The 13,573-nt window shown below is 38.9% G+C and overlaps 1 protein-coding gene and 1 long non-coding RNA gene across 6 annotated transcripts in view; both read right to left on the bottom strand.

The window, feature by feature from the left end:
* TINAG (tubulointerstitial nephritis antigen) overlaps positions 1–13,239 on the bottom strand; it is a 44,057-nt gene extending 30,818 nt beyond the window's left edge. For 3 of the 5 annotated variants that reach the window (XM_026103080.2, XM_064508583.1, XM_064508581.1), the window contains exons 1-4: positions 12,742–13,238; positions 8,909–8,972; positions 8,093–8,182; positions 6,340–6,454 (exon numbers count right to left, since the gene is read on the bottom strand). In XM_026103080.2, coding sequence (XP_025958865.1) covers positions 6,340–6,454; positions 8,093–8,182; positions 8,909–8,972; positions 12,742–13,111 — 639 coding nt within the window. In that variant the 5' untranslated portion in view covers positions 13,112–13,238. Of the gene's footprint in view, positions 1–6,339; positions 6,455–8,092; positions 8,183–8,908; positions 8,973–12,741 lie in introns of all 5 variants that reach the window. The other 2 variants (XM_064508580.1, XM_064508584.1) reach the window with 2 other exon arrangements.
* Positions 1,060–6,321, bottom strand: LOC112984890 (uncharacterized). Its single transcript, XR_003259611.2, has 2 exons — positions 3,752–6,321; positions 1,060–1,350 (listed from the first exon to the last, which is right to left on the bottom strand). It is a non-coding gene; the product is annotated as an uncharacterized LOC112984890 (long non-coding RNA).
* Positions 13,240–13,573: the final 334 nt, after the last annotated feature.

Here is a 13,573-nt window from a genome sequence, read left to right as displayed (position 1 = left end):
ATTCTTCTTTATTATAAGCAGGCTTACACCCTGAAGCACAATGGCTTCTATCCTGTTTACAATCTTTTATTTTATTTCATTTCTATTTATTTATCCTTAGTCTTCTACTTCTGGACATCCTTGCTTCATAATTTTTCTGAAGTGCTTAAGTGACTTACAAGACCTTTTCCTCAGGTGATTTAAACATTTTAGCCCAGTTCTTTCAAGCTATTTCAGGACCCTCTGGGAAGTCAAGCTTTAGTAGTGTGGCTGTGTCATGATCGCTTTATGGTATGTCTTGGGAAACACTAGTACTTCCATCCAGCTTGTACGCCTGGATTTCCTTCCCACAGAAAACCAAAGGTGGAGAAGAAGTGAGTGAGGGAAAGAAGAGGCCGTGTACCTCAGGTCTTTATCTGATGTTAGATTGGGATACAGTCTGTGCACACACCCAGGCCCAGTAATGCTGAAGTGCTTCTAGGTTCAGCAATTTAGATCCAGACTTTTAGTCCTAAATTCCACTAGACATTCTCAAAGTGTATTGTATGCTCTCGAGTCACTTAGGCGCCTTTGCAAGTTTTACCTCCACCCATAACAAGTAAATAAACTGCTTAATGTTGCAAAGGTATAACTCTCAATATTTTGATGTAATCACTTCCAAAAGTGTACTTTCTTCAAAAGCTTGTTAGAAACATATGACTGACTACAAAGGATGCATGCAAAGCCACTGCTACATTAAAGATTCTCTTGCTAAATTATCATTAGATTCATTATTAATGAGCAAGCACAAGCACAAGATTTACTTTGAAGATTATTGACAAAATACCAAACAAATAGCATTTCATTTGCTTGATAAAACTGCTCACTATCAGCTGGTGAACAAGCAGAATTTGGCAAAAGGTTATAAAGCACACTTAACCCGGATGGCACCTGCATACAATACTCAAAATGGAGTATCTAAATAGATTTTTGGTCTGCGCCAATGTGTTACTTTGCATGTTCCTAAACTACTGCCAATGTATTTAATAGCCTCAAATTGTAAATCCCAGAGCAAATCAGTCATTAACCCTCAGCCTTGACTGACCTGTAGCCAGAAACAGAAGCTTTTATTCTGAGAAATTGCTACTACAATATTCAGAAACATTACTGTTCTCTGACAAAAAGTAGATCTAGATGATTGTTTCTCAATGTGTGCTCCACGTGCTACCATCAGACAGCACAATGCAATCACCACAACGATTGGCAAACTTTTTCATCCTGCATACATGTTCTATGCCATCAAGCAAGCAACCTGGCCTAAAGGGGAAGGTACAGGGTGTAGAAGAATACTCCAACCGAAGCTATGGCGTTTCTTCAGAAAAATTAGATGGCCTAGCAGAGAAAAAAAATGAGAATTACTGATTATGATAAATGTGGGAATATTTTTTCTTAAGAAAAGCTGTAATTTTTTTAAATTAAAATATTTTTAAATGTTCAAAAAAAACCCCACAGTTATTTACACCACATGCTTTAAAAAGACAAAACGAGCATGCATGCCCTTCAATTTGCAAGAGGGAAGACATGTATACCTGCTGAACTTTTTTACTACAAGATGTATATCAGAGGAAACAATATAAAATAATTTGTATCCTAAGGCAACAACTGCATACTTTGTATATTTTTCCATTGCCTTTATGAGGCCTTTGATATTTAATGCCTTTCAAAATGGTGCCTTATTAACTTAATTATATTTTCAATTTTCTTGTGTGATACAACTTAGATATGTGAACCTTCTCAAGTAACACCCATGTTCTGCAGTGATATACATGGGGGCTTCAACTTTCTCAAGAATCATAAAGATTTTAGTGGTGTATTTAGCTGTCAGTCTATATTCAGATCTATCCATACTTTTCCATAGAGCATCTCAGCCCAGATTTAATTCTCGTGCCACATAATTTTCTGTTAGATATTCTAGTATGCCATCATGCAGTATTAATAAATAAAGGTGATAAACATCACCTTTTTGAGCAGGCATAATCTTTTATTAATAGCAGAGCTTTTTAAAGCTCTGCAAGCACTTTCGAGAAGCTTGTATTTTCCCTAAACCAAAATGTAGCTCTGTCACACGGTTTAATTAGAAGTAACATTATGAAGCCAAATTTGTAATTGGATTATCAGTCAAAGAAACAGCTAAAAACCCTCTATTTTGTGACCAAACATTTCAACATCATTAATAAGATCTCAGGGTCTTCTGTAGCTATAAAATGGCTAACACAGAAGGGCATTAGATTCTTGAATATTTTTGCATGTAATTGCTTCTCTCAAGCATTCTGAAAACCAAATAAAAATGATTAAAACAGCAGCCCTTTAGATATCAGAAGTTTTCATTTATTCATGAAAGAGTAGATCAGTGACCTGCTAGAGAAATGATTTTTATGTAAATTCAGAGGAAGTTGTATTTAATGAATGGGTAGCTATGGTTTTCATTCTTCCTTAGCAAAGCTACCAGATTTTAATCAGATAAGCATAGGATAGAGCCAAAACCTCCTGAACACTAATCATAGCATTTTTAACAACTAAACAGATGACTTCAGGCAAATGTCTTGCAGTTTCCTCACCTACAAAATGGGAAAGACAGTAATAATCCCAGAGAACCCATGAAGATTTAATTAGTACCAATTTTATCCATGACCAGAAAGTAGCACCTTGGCCTGCAGGTAAATTAGTACTCAACAAGGTCCTTTTAGGGTCCAGCCATTCAGGCGTTGAGAGGGCCTTTCAAAATGCTTAAGTCACTATTTCTGAATTTCTTGTCATTCATATCCTTTTCTGACCCGTCTCCCAGAGAAAGGTGAATTTTAATGGAAACACTTTCTTGAAAATTACCATGGTTTTATCACTAGATCTTTGTAAACGTGTTGATGTGCCTTACAAAATACCAGTGACAGAAAATTATTCATGGAAGGGGAAGCAGAGGCAGGTTTCTCTGAAAAGCTGGTAAGTTACTTATCTTCAAAAGTGCCTGGAAGTGAACTCCATGGTTACTGTTTGACAAAACAGGTGCCACACAGGCAAGCGTGGGACACTGGATGGTGCAGCCGGCAGAAGATGGGTTTGCTCTGGGGTGCTCCCTGAGAGCTAACAACCCCCGGCTGACGCTGTGGGGTTGCTGCAACCTGGGGACATACCCTCTAACCACCCCATGACTGACAAGGCCAGACAAAGGAGAAGTGACATCACACCATAGACACCTTGGGGCTGTGGAGCCTTCTCCACAGAACGACCTGCGAATGGGCGCGTTGCTACCCACCCAGCGGTGTGTGGCACGAGGGGACCTGCTGATGTGCACACTGGTATTGACTACAGCCGTGCAGCCTTGGTATGGCTGTGGGCTGGCGTTGTTCTGACTGGGTATGAAAGAGAATCAGCCACATACGTGCGTGTGGACTCGAACCCACCATCAGCTGGCCTGTGGACCTGAGGACTCACCCGTCAGTGGGGACGCCCCTGATGTCAACAGCGTGGTGAACCAAAAATGGGGAAAATTAGACTGGAAGGGTGGCCCATCGAGGTGAGCACGTTCGCTGTACCGTGCACCCATTGTTAGAGAATATGGGGAAAAATTTACCGGAGGGGTGGCCCTCAAGGAAAGGGCAAGAGTGGTCACTGTATTGTGCACCCACGATCAAACTGTAGAGCTCTAATATGTATATATATTTTCAGTTCTATTATATTTCTAGCTTTGCTGTACTGTTAGCTTTGTTATAACCTCTTAGCTCTAATCAATTCTCACCCTCGACAAATGACGATCTTTTGAGTTCAGGACAACTAACCCCAGAATCTGAAAGAATCCCGGATGCCCCTCTGGCGGCGCGTCACTCTTGAATGGAGAACTGGAAGCATTTGTCCTGGTATGCCTCATGGACCCTGACCCCTGCTGCAAACTTGCTGAATCACACAGGGATAATAGACATAGAGCCAGCCATGAAGCGATACTTTATCACATCTTCACCCCATTGGTCATTGGGTCTTGATAACTGCTGATTCAAGTGGAGTCACTTACTAACTTGGATTGTCTGAAGTGACAAAACCAGTTTTCTCTCATATCTCTGTAAAGCATTGAAATTTGACAAGTAGGAAATTTCATGAGGCAGAGCAAGGAAACTAAGGAGATGATGTTCCTTGGAAAACTATAGAAGGGGACTAGATCGGGGAGATTCTCAGCCTTTTAGAACAATTTTTTTTTTTTAATCAAGACTATCCAAGAGTAAAAAGATTTAATATCTCTGAAGAGAAACCTTTGGCAGGTGATGGGCTCCTTTAAAATTCAGAGCAATTTTCTGTAAGGTGAAAGCATTCTCCAGAAGCAGAGGAAGTTGTACAGAGGTTATTATTGTGCATTTTTAGGTTTTGTAAGTAGAGAGGAAGATTTCTTAGAATCCTGTGCAAAGCTTACGCTTCCAGCAATGCCTAAGATTTCCTGAGGGTTAAATGGACAAATGCACAAAGCTGGGTTTCTGGAGAAGATTGCATTGAACCTTCTGGGGAGTCTGGCAGAGCCAAAGGTAGTTGAGTTGTGGCCCGCAAATTTTGTAAAAAGCTAACAGATAGAGAACTTGTTCCTGGGAAATGCATCAGGGGAACAAAGGATGTAAGTACTGCAACAGTCAAGGAAGCCACAGGAAGCTTAACAACAAAGATTCAATAATATGGGACCACTGGGTGACCAGCTCCCCAAAGGGTAATGGAAGAGAGAAAATATTATAGATAATTTCTTGTATCCTTCCCCTTCTTGTTATTCTAGGTGGGAACTGTCTCACCTAACTAGATACCTAATAATGAAGAAGTCAATGTCTGAGTGAGCTAATTACATTATACCCACTTCTTGCTTCTGCTATATGAACATCACATTGTATTTCTCAGCCCTTCCCCTGCCAAAATAAAAAAACAAAATAAACAAACAAAAAAACCCTCCCCACCCCCGCAAAAAGAAACAATCCACTTCGCTTAAACTATCTTCATTGTAGTTCACTGGCAATTTGTGGCAGGTACAACTCAATATTGCACTAAAATCTTTTATGTCATTTTCTTATTTTGACTTGCCATCTTCAGTCTAAATGGATTCCTCCTCTGCTGTGAAAAGCAGTCTAGCAGAACGTATGAGGCAAGTCATTGACTCCAGAGTTCAGTTTCTGTTATTTATGGCTCTGACAATCATTCATAGTGTAATTTGGAGCGTGCCAGGCAATCTTCCTAGGCCACAACCCAATGCCTCAGCACACTGGGACAAGCAGACTTTGTGTGGGACAAAGAATCAGTCTGCATCAAGAAGAAGGGTCAAGACACTTAAAATTGTTGGTCCTCCCCTCTCTCCCAAATTCCCTTTCAAGTCATAACTCTGCCCTGCGGTATCCACAAGGCTTTCCGTGATTTGGAGACCTTTCTGCCGTATTCTTATATCTATATGCATAGGTATATACAATGAACACCAGCAATTGTCTTCAAATAGAATCAGTAGCTGGAGCTATGTAGAAGCCAAAATCAAAAAGGAGCACATTTGATGTTATTGGCAAACCCTGGATCTATCTACTTATCCTTGCAATTTTTCTAATTTTGTTCTTATTGCTGGAGTAGTTGCTTTTTTCAGACTGTGATTTCCATAATTGTGGTCCTTCCAAGAAAGAAGCTAACCAATTCAAAACACTGGAGAATCTATTTCAGAATAAGTAACTATGCATTTCTTCCTTAATTTCTTAACCTACCTAATTTAAAGTATATTTGCTTTGTTGCAGAATTAATTTGAGCACAAATATGTGATCAGAAATTTAATTTAACTGCCAAGAAAGTGGCCGTGGCTAAGAGGTTTAGACAGCTGGTAGTAGAGAATCATCTCCTTTTCCCATGCTTTCCATCACTTTTCCTTCCATTTGGCCAAAATGCCAACCTCGTTCTGCATCTTTGCATTGCTTTATCCTATGGAGCTCCAGGACTTCTTTCCAAGAATCCTGTTTAGTCTCAGCCATTATCCTTAAAGAAATACATCCAGAACTTTTTTGAAGTCATGTGTGCAATTGGAATAGATTAGCACATGGAGAAGAAGCAAAGATTTCTATGCATCAGTGGTCTACAAGGCAGCACTGGTTAAGCGAATATTGGTGCGCAGCTTCCCAGCGGATAACATTTCCTTTTGCTCCTCCTAATTTGATTGCTATCAGAATGATCACACTGTCTATGGCTAGGAGAACTGTTCTGGAAATTTCATATGCAACCTGGAAGCGGTGAGTGTTAAATCCCTGAGCTGTGTGCTTATAATTTTCCACATCTATTTTTCCCCCATCATAAAGTTATTAACAATATTGAACAATTGAACATGACACTCACTGGAGTTTCTTTCATATTCAGCAAAGAATGAGATGGAGGGAGTGTTCCCAGGCGTTTTTTGAAACCTTCTTCCAGTGTCATCCCCCAGAACTGGCTGTAGTTCTCAGCTTTCCATCTTCCTCATAGACACAAAACAAAGAAACAAAACCCATGTTAGAGATACTGCTCACATTAAAACTTTGCTCGTTCTTTATAACCACTAGCAATAACATCCAGAAATAAACTTTTCAATTCAAATTTGCTTAGATTTTAAAACATTGTATTATATCTGCATGACAAAATATTTAGCTCAGGTTTTTCCACTGCAGATGGCTCTAGCATGGAGCAACAAAGCAGTGAATGAAAAGTGGTGATTTGAGGTCAGCACTGTGTTAGCCAGTAACAGATGAGCATGCAATGCTTCAGAGAAGTACTGGAAAATAAGATGCGCAGTGATAATAATTACTGTTGTGTTGAAGTTATGCTTACATTATGCTTCAGATCAGATGCCAGCAGAAAAATAATAGCTTCAAGCGATAGGTTACATGGCCTTAAGGCTCAGATGAGACACCATTGAACCCTGCAGAAAGCCCCTCTAGCAACTTTCTGCCTGGGTTTACAACTGAGAGAAGTGGCCCCATGGCTGTCTTTAGTTATTCTGTCCCTACTTTCTCTGAGGCAAGAAGACCAGACTTAGAATTTAGTGCTAACCCTGAAAACTGTACGTACAACAGAAAAAAAGCTCGCAATTATACACATTTGGAACATATTGGAATTGGATTTATTACTAGAAAATAGCTGAATCACAAGGAAGAACATTCTCTTTATTCTTTCCTTTCTTGCCTGTATATGATGAAATAGGAAGTAGGATTCATGCTGCAAAGCCTCATCACACTTGGTCTGCCTGTCATCAGTGGAGAGTGTAAGTAAGTACCTGCAGAAGCTGAGCTGTATTTCAGATGGGCTAAACCACCCTTTGGCATCTTACCACCAGAAGGAAAGAGAGGTGAAGGTGTCCAGCTGACTAACTTAGTTTTCTGTCCTAACTCAGTTGGTTTGAATCACTCCCATGGAGTACAAAATGTTCCAGTACTGAGTCATAACTTGAAATCTGGGCACCTACACAGATGTCACTGGTGATTTAGTGCCTCAGCTGCCAGGGAGGAAATCCTTGAATCTCTGTAAATGGCCAGCAGGCTCCTGAGATACTGCTCCGATACCAAGGGTTTCCCTAACACATCTGCAGCACTTGAAGGGAACAAGAACTCAAGGCAAGAAAAACACTAAACCTCACAAAATTCTGATATCTTGGTCCCTGTTTGGCCCATCCACTCCTGCAATGCTACCTAGAGTCCCGGTATGTAGAATAGCACAGTTGGATATAGAGAAAAATAACTTTAATATCTATCCTGAGTAATAAAAAAAGGAACGGATGAAGATTATCTAAATAGCATTTTAAGAGCAAAAAATTATACTAAATTTGGAAAACATTTTAGATAGATGTCAACTAGATGTTTTTAGATAGACATTAACTGTCAGCTGTTACCAGCATGAGACTTTCAGCATCTTTCTATTTAAATCTCTGTAACCTGCCAGAGATTTAAAAAGGGTTTTCATAGAAGGATGTTTGCTATCAGATATGAACATCTCTTTTTCTTGTCTTTGGATGGGATGTAATTGGGGAGGGGAGTACACCATAACTTATAATTTGCATATGCATATTATGAGCAATACAGAGGTTTACAATAAAACCTTAAAATAAAAGGGTTCTCACCCATAATCTCCAGTATTGATGTGGTGAATTAGGTCTGGGCGAACAAGACATACATTGTTTGAACACTTCCACAGACTTTGGAAGCATTTGCTGAAAGGGCAAGAATATCTCTGAGCAAAATTGTCGAAGGAAAGCTATGCTCTTCACAACAGAAGGAAAATGGGAAGGAAAGCGTAAACAACACAAATGTCACATAGTATTAATGAAAACATTCACTAAATAGTGCTACTTCACTATTTAATGAATCCTAGTTAGAACAAGGTGGGGAGGTTTAGTTCTTGCAGGAAGTGTGGTATGGCAAAATTTTGTTTCCATCTTGGTTAGAAAAAAACAGAGAAAAAGAAATTTACTGTAAATTAGATGCTTTGAGAAAGTTTCATTTTGGGTAACCAGAAAAGAACTATGTGCCCGTAGGCACCTTGCTGCATGGACCCTGGGCTGAAAAGGAAGCAGTTGTGGGTCCCAGCTCCGTTTGGCTGCAGCCGGAGCAATGTGGGGAGGCTCCGGAGCCAGCAGCTGGAGGCCTGGGAGAGCTGGGGAAAGCCACAGCCACCAGCTGCCAGCCCGGGGCTGGGGCTCCGGCACGCCAGGACCCTGCGGCCTTCAGACGCTGGGCTCCTGCCAAGGAGGGCTAATGATCTCTTACCATTGTTTTAAGGGGGCTTTAGTCTATGATACCTTAATACAGGACAAGTCTTCCAATCATTCAGAGTTGATTACACATTTAATATGAATTTAAAGGACATTCACTATCTTAATTCTTGTTTCACAATGCATGCTAAATGAAATTCAATTTGCTGTTCTCTGAAACATTACCAGGAATTGCAGTTGTCTTTAATTGTTGCTCCTTCTCCATAATATCGGCCATCTTTATAACAACCTGCCAACATAACATATAGATGCGTGAAAAACATAATCATTTTGAAGTGAACTAACTCAAAACTCTTGCTATTATTAAATTATTTGGTTGAATGCAATATACATAAATTATTTTGATGAAAGATGGCAATATCTATTTCCAGTTTCTTCCAAGTAATGAAGACAGTCTGATGAATTTTAATTTTTTCCTAGGTACATTATTATTCACAGTAAATAAAATCAGCAACAGAATCAAAGCACACACTGAAAAATGATTATCTATCTTACATGTGAATAGCAAACAATTCTTCAAATAAAATTATTTTCTAATAATTTCAAAATAATAAATTTCTAATAATAAAATTATTACATAATACACAACTAAAATAGAATCTTTAATAAGTTCTTTTTGGTTACTGAATTTTAAAAACTAATACCTATTCCAAACCTTTTGTAATATATTATTTTTCCTTCAGATTTTGGTGAGTCTACAGGTAGAGATCATGTTCCTTCACCCATTGAAAGGGGTTGGAGTAAGGAACCCCCAAGTTTTCCTTCTACTCCATTTGCAGGCAGCTTTAACCATATTTCATATGACTATAATGTCAGCTTATATTACCATTATATCATGGCTTTTCTGTGACACAGCTGTGAGGAAGGTAATCTCTCTCTCTCATGACAAGGGGTGGAGTCCCTCTGACCAGATACAGACACTTATGTCTCAGCTGTCTAGATCTCCATTATCGACAAGAGACAAATATGTGCTTCTAGGCCATAATTAATTCATGCTAAAGTAGAGCAGAATTCATGAATCGATTATAACAGCCTATTTCTCTCTGTTAGTTATATAGGAGACTGCCAGCTCAGATGGAGGTGAGCCATACCCCACTCAAACCGAGGCGCAAACTGACTGCTCAAATTCAGTTTCTTCTAAGAATGGAGACATTTTTTCAAAGTACATCCAAGGCAAATTGCTTAAATCTCACATTTTTCTTTCTAATAATGCACACTTAGGGAATTGAAGACAAGAAGAACAGCTTTTTTAGCCTAGCCAAGTTAAGACTTAGAAGGGCTAAGAGTACAACCTATAAATGTACCTAAAATATCAGTGTCAGACATAGAGTAGACATATCTAAGCTAACAGAGACGGGTAGCATAAGAGTGGATAGCAATAAATAGGAATAAGTTGGAAATCACAAGGAGGCTCCAAACCATCAGGGCAGTAGGACTCTGAAAAGCCTCCTAGCCAGAGTTGTGGGGTAAATAGGAAAATAATTCATTTCAAGATAGAGCCTGATGATTTCATGAGTGGGATTATACCACATGGAGGCTGTGGTAGAAAGGGAGGGGATTTGATAAACCAGGACTTCCATCTCGGCTCTATATTCCTGTTTGCCTTTATACTACCACCAGGGTGAGATCCAGTGTGTTGACTCTGACAGGATACACAATCCTTTTTGTACCACCAAAGTAATTGAAATAAAAAGGTAAATAATAAACCTGGTCAATAAATAAAACGTTAAGGGTTCTTTTATAACAGAAAACAAACAAACAAACAAACAATCCAGAACTCTTATTCAGTGTCTAAGAAAGCTGAAATTGGAATGTGCACCTTTTCTTTTGAAACTACACAGGAAAGACACTGAAACATATTGTATGGCAAAGACAATGGCAACGCAGTTGCACGCAGCTAACTCAGGAGTGGCCTCAAAACAGTGCACACTTATGAAAGAAATCACAGCATAGCTTACTACTGCCATGCACCACGCCAATGAATAAACTGGGATCCAGAAATGAAGTGCTGCTTTATTGCTGTGTGTTCCAAGCCATGTAAAGCACGTCAGTCTATTGGTTTATTTAAAGAAATATGACACAGGAAACATGGAGAGCAAAAACACAAGCAACCAAAAGATCAAAATCTTCCAGGTGAAAAGTAATTTGACATATGTGATCTTCTCATGCTTAAATAATTCCTAGCCAAAGACAGAAGTGTAGCCTCACTTACTAAAAGTTAGCTAATATACTTGCGTCATTTCTAAAAATGCCTCGTAGTTTGCTTAATCTTCAGACATCTGGTCCTTTTTTCCTCCATTTTTTCCTTCCAATCCCATTCTCCATTCCCTGTTCCTCAGTCTTTTCAGTTCTAGAAAGGTCCTTTAGTTACATGTTTTTCCTGATGCATTTTGACTGTTTTACTATTCTGTCTGCCCTATAAATTACTTGTATAAAAAATATCCAATAAGCAGATAAAACAAGCAGCTGACTTTCCATCAGTGAAGCACTTTAACAACCAGGAAAAAAACAGGAACTTGTTTTGAAGTAAGATATAAAAAATAGGGTATAAGTTCACTTAAAGGACAAAGAAAGGTGCATGATTAGATTAAATGTACTAGCCATCTATGCTAGGCATGTACAACCCAGGAGCTACAGAACAGTGAACACATATGCAAATTTTGGATTAAGGAAGACAGTAAAAATATTCCCTCTCACCTAATCCTTTGTCTAAACTATCCATTACAATTTTACCTTTCAGAGGTAGACCTACCGCAGGATCCACATGGCAGACTGGTGCAGGTTTTGTAGAGATATACTTCATTGAAACAGTTTGCAAAACTAGAACCTTAGACTATCAGCTCAGGGGCAGAAATGCTGCTATATGTTTATGCAGAGCTTGCTACAACAACCCTGTGATCTTTTGGAAGTTAATAAGCAACTGTGCAATCTAAATAAATATGAAATAAATGTCTTTATTTACATAAATCATAGCACATTCTTTTAGATGATTAAAAACACTTTGGAAAACCAAATTTGCTTTACAGCATTTAGCATTTTTGTCACTCCCTGTTATGATCACTTATTAGGTTTTGGCTCTATGCCTAGCTTAAGAACACAGCCTTCTCAAGAGCTTGTGGTTTGAGTGCTGAAATATAATCATCAAAGTTATTGCAAAGAAACAGTTAATTTTAAAAAGTCATGGCAATATTTGTGTTGATTTTAGGCTTTTAAAAGTTTGATACAGTCTCTTCTTTTTCAGCCAGGTTTGGACTACTAATAGTAAGGAACTACATAGTGTTAAAATCCCTCATTCTAATCTTTATTGCCAGCAGGATTTGGCTATGGAGGAACCAAGTGAGAAACAGCTGCTTGCAGGTCATTTTTTGCAGTCTCTAGTTCTAAAAGAATAGACTGAGATTAGAGCAGTCCTGGAGGGAGTTCCACTACAAGCTGACTAGTGAAAAACTAAAAAAAGACAGTAATAGATAAAAATCCCTGTTCTAATCACATTCCTGCAGCTACTCCTGCACCTGAGCTGCTGCAAGAAAAGTGATGTCCCACAGGATCTATGCTGGGTCTAAACTACTGCAGGATACCTCAGACTATTATCATTTAGGATAAGTCTCAGTTTCCTTGATGGTCTGTTTTTACTAATGGATACTAAAATTTGGAGCTTGATATTAATCTCATGTTAATCTGTGATGCGCTATTGAAACTGATGAAATTACACTAATGACCTAGTGAGGTTATCTTATTTGGGTAAACTAGGGGCTCCTTCCAAAAGAGATATTATCTAGCTAACCCTAAAAAATATGTCCCTAGAAACAAAGAAATAATAGCAAGCAAAATTCTTACTCCTGTTTCATACCAAAGCTGGTGTTTGTCCACTGTGTCTTTAGTCACATTTTAGCTTAAATACACTAAAACTTAATACACTAAAAATTAATCAGAAGCTTTTGTTGCAAGTGCCTTTTTATTGTGATGTGCTGCCAATTCATCACACTCTCTCTATGTACCTGCTGTTGGAGGTGGCCAAAGCTCATCTGATTTGGTGGGCTCAACAGAGTTGTCACAGACATCCCAGTAATCAGCACAGCAGTCTACAGGGCCAGGAGGACCTGTGGTACAGAACTGATCGCAGTAGCAGACAGCTGCTCTGGAAGCGATGTTAAAGCTGCAGCCATCATCTCTTCCTGCACAACAGCCTCGTGTCTTGCAGTACTTGCCTTGGTACAAGCTCCTTTTCAGTCTGCTCCACTTTACAGACTGGTGGTCTTCAGCTGAGTAAAGTCCTCGTGAGAAATTCCTTCTAGAGTCAAGGTGCTTTACCATCCAAACTTCACTTGCAATGCAACATAAGAGCAGGATCTGGCTTTTGAGCCACATTCTTCTGTCTCTTGCAGCCTTTCTAAGGCTTCCTATGCTTCTCTTTGTAGGAAAATGACTATTTACTGTATGTGTAACATCTTCAGTTACTGTTCAGAAAGAAACATGCACAGAAACTTGCAGACTACAGTTTTCTATGAAGTGAAGAATCTGTATGTGTTAATCATTAGTCAGACATGTTGTAAACTGTTTTATTTGCCCAAGATACTGGAAATGGAGCCACCACAATGTATCCATCATTCTGAAATGTTGGGTGTATTCTTTTCCAAGTGAGAAAGTCTGTAGTAAAGCTGAATTTCTTATGCAGAAGATACATGATCCAATATTTTAGTTCTGTATTTTGAACTTCTAACATCAAAATAATATGAGAGATGAGCATATGCTGTCAAAGAAAGCTCTCTTTCCTCCTGGTTACAGTTAACTGTAATCTATGTATATTCTCCATATGATTGGAAACTACAT

Source organism: Dromaius novaehollandiae, chromosome 3, assembly GCF_036370855.1.
Source record: "Dromaius novaehollandiae isolate bDroNov1 chromosome 3, bDroNov1.hap1, whole genome shotgun sequence".
NCBI lineage: Eukaryota > Metazoa > Chordata > Aves > Casuariiformes > Dromaiidae > Dromaius > Dromaius novaehollandiae.
Note: the sequence above shows the minus strand (reverse complement) of the source record. Positions and strands in the feature narration are given on the sequence as shown.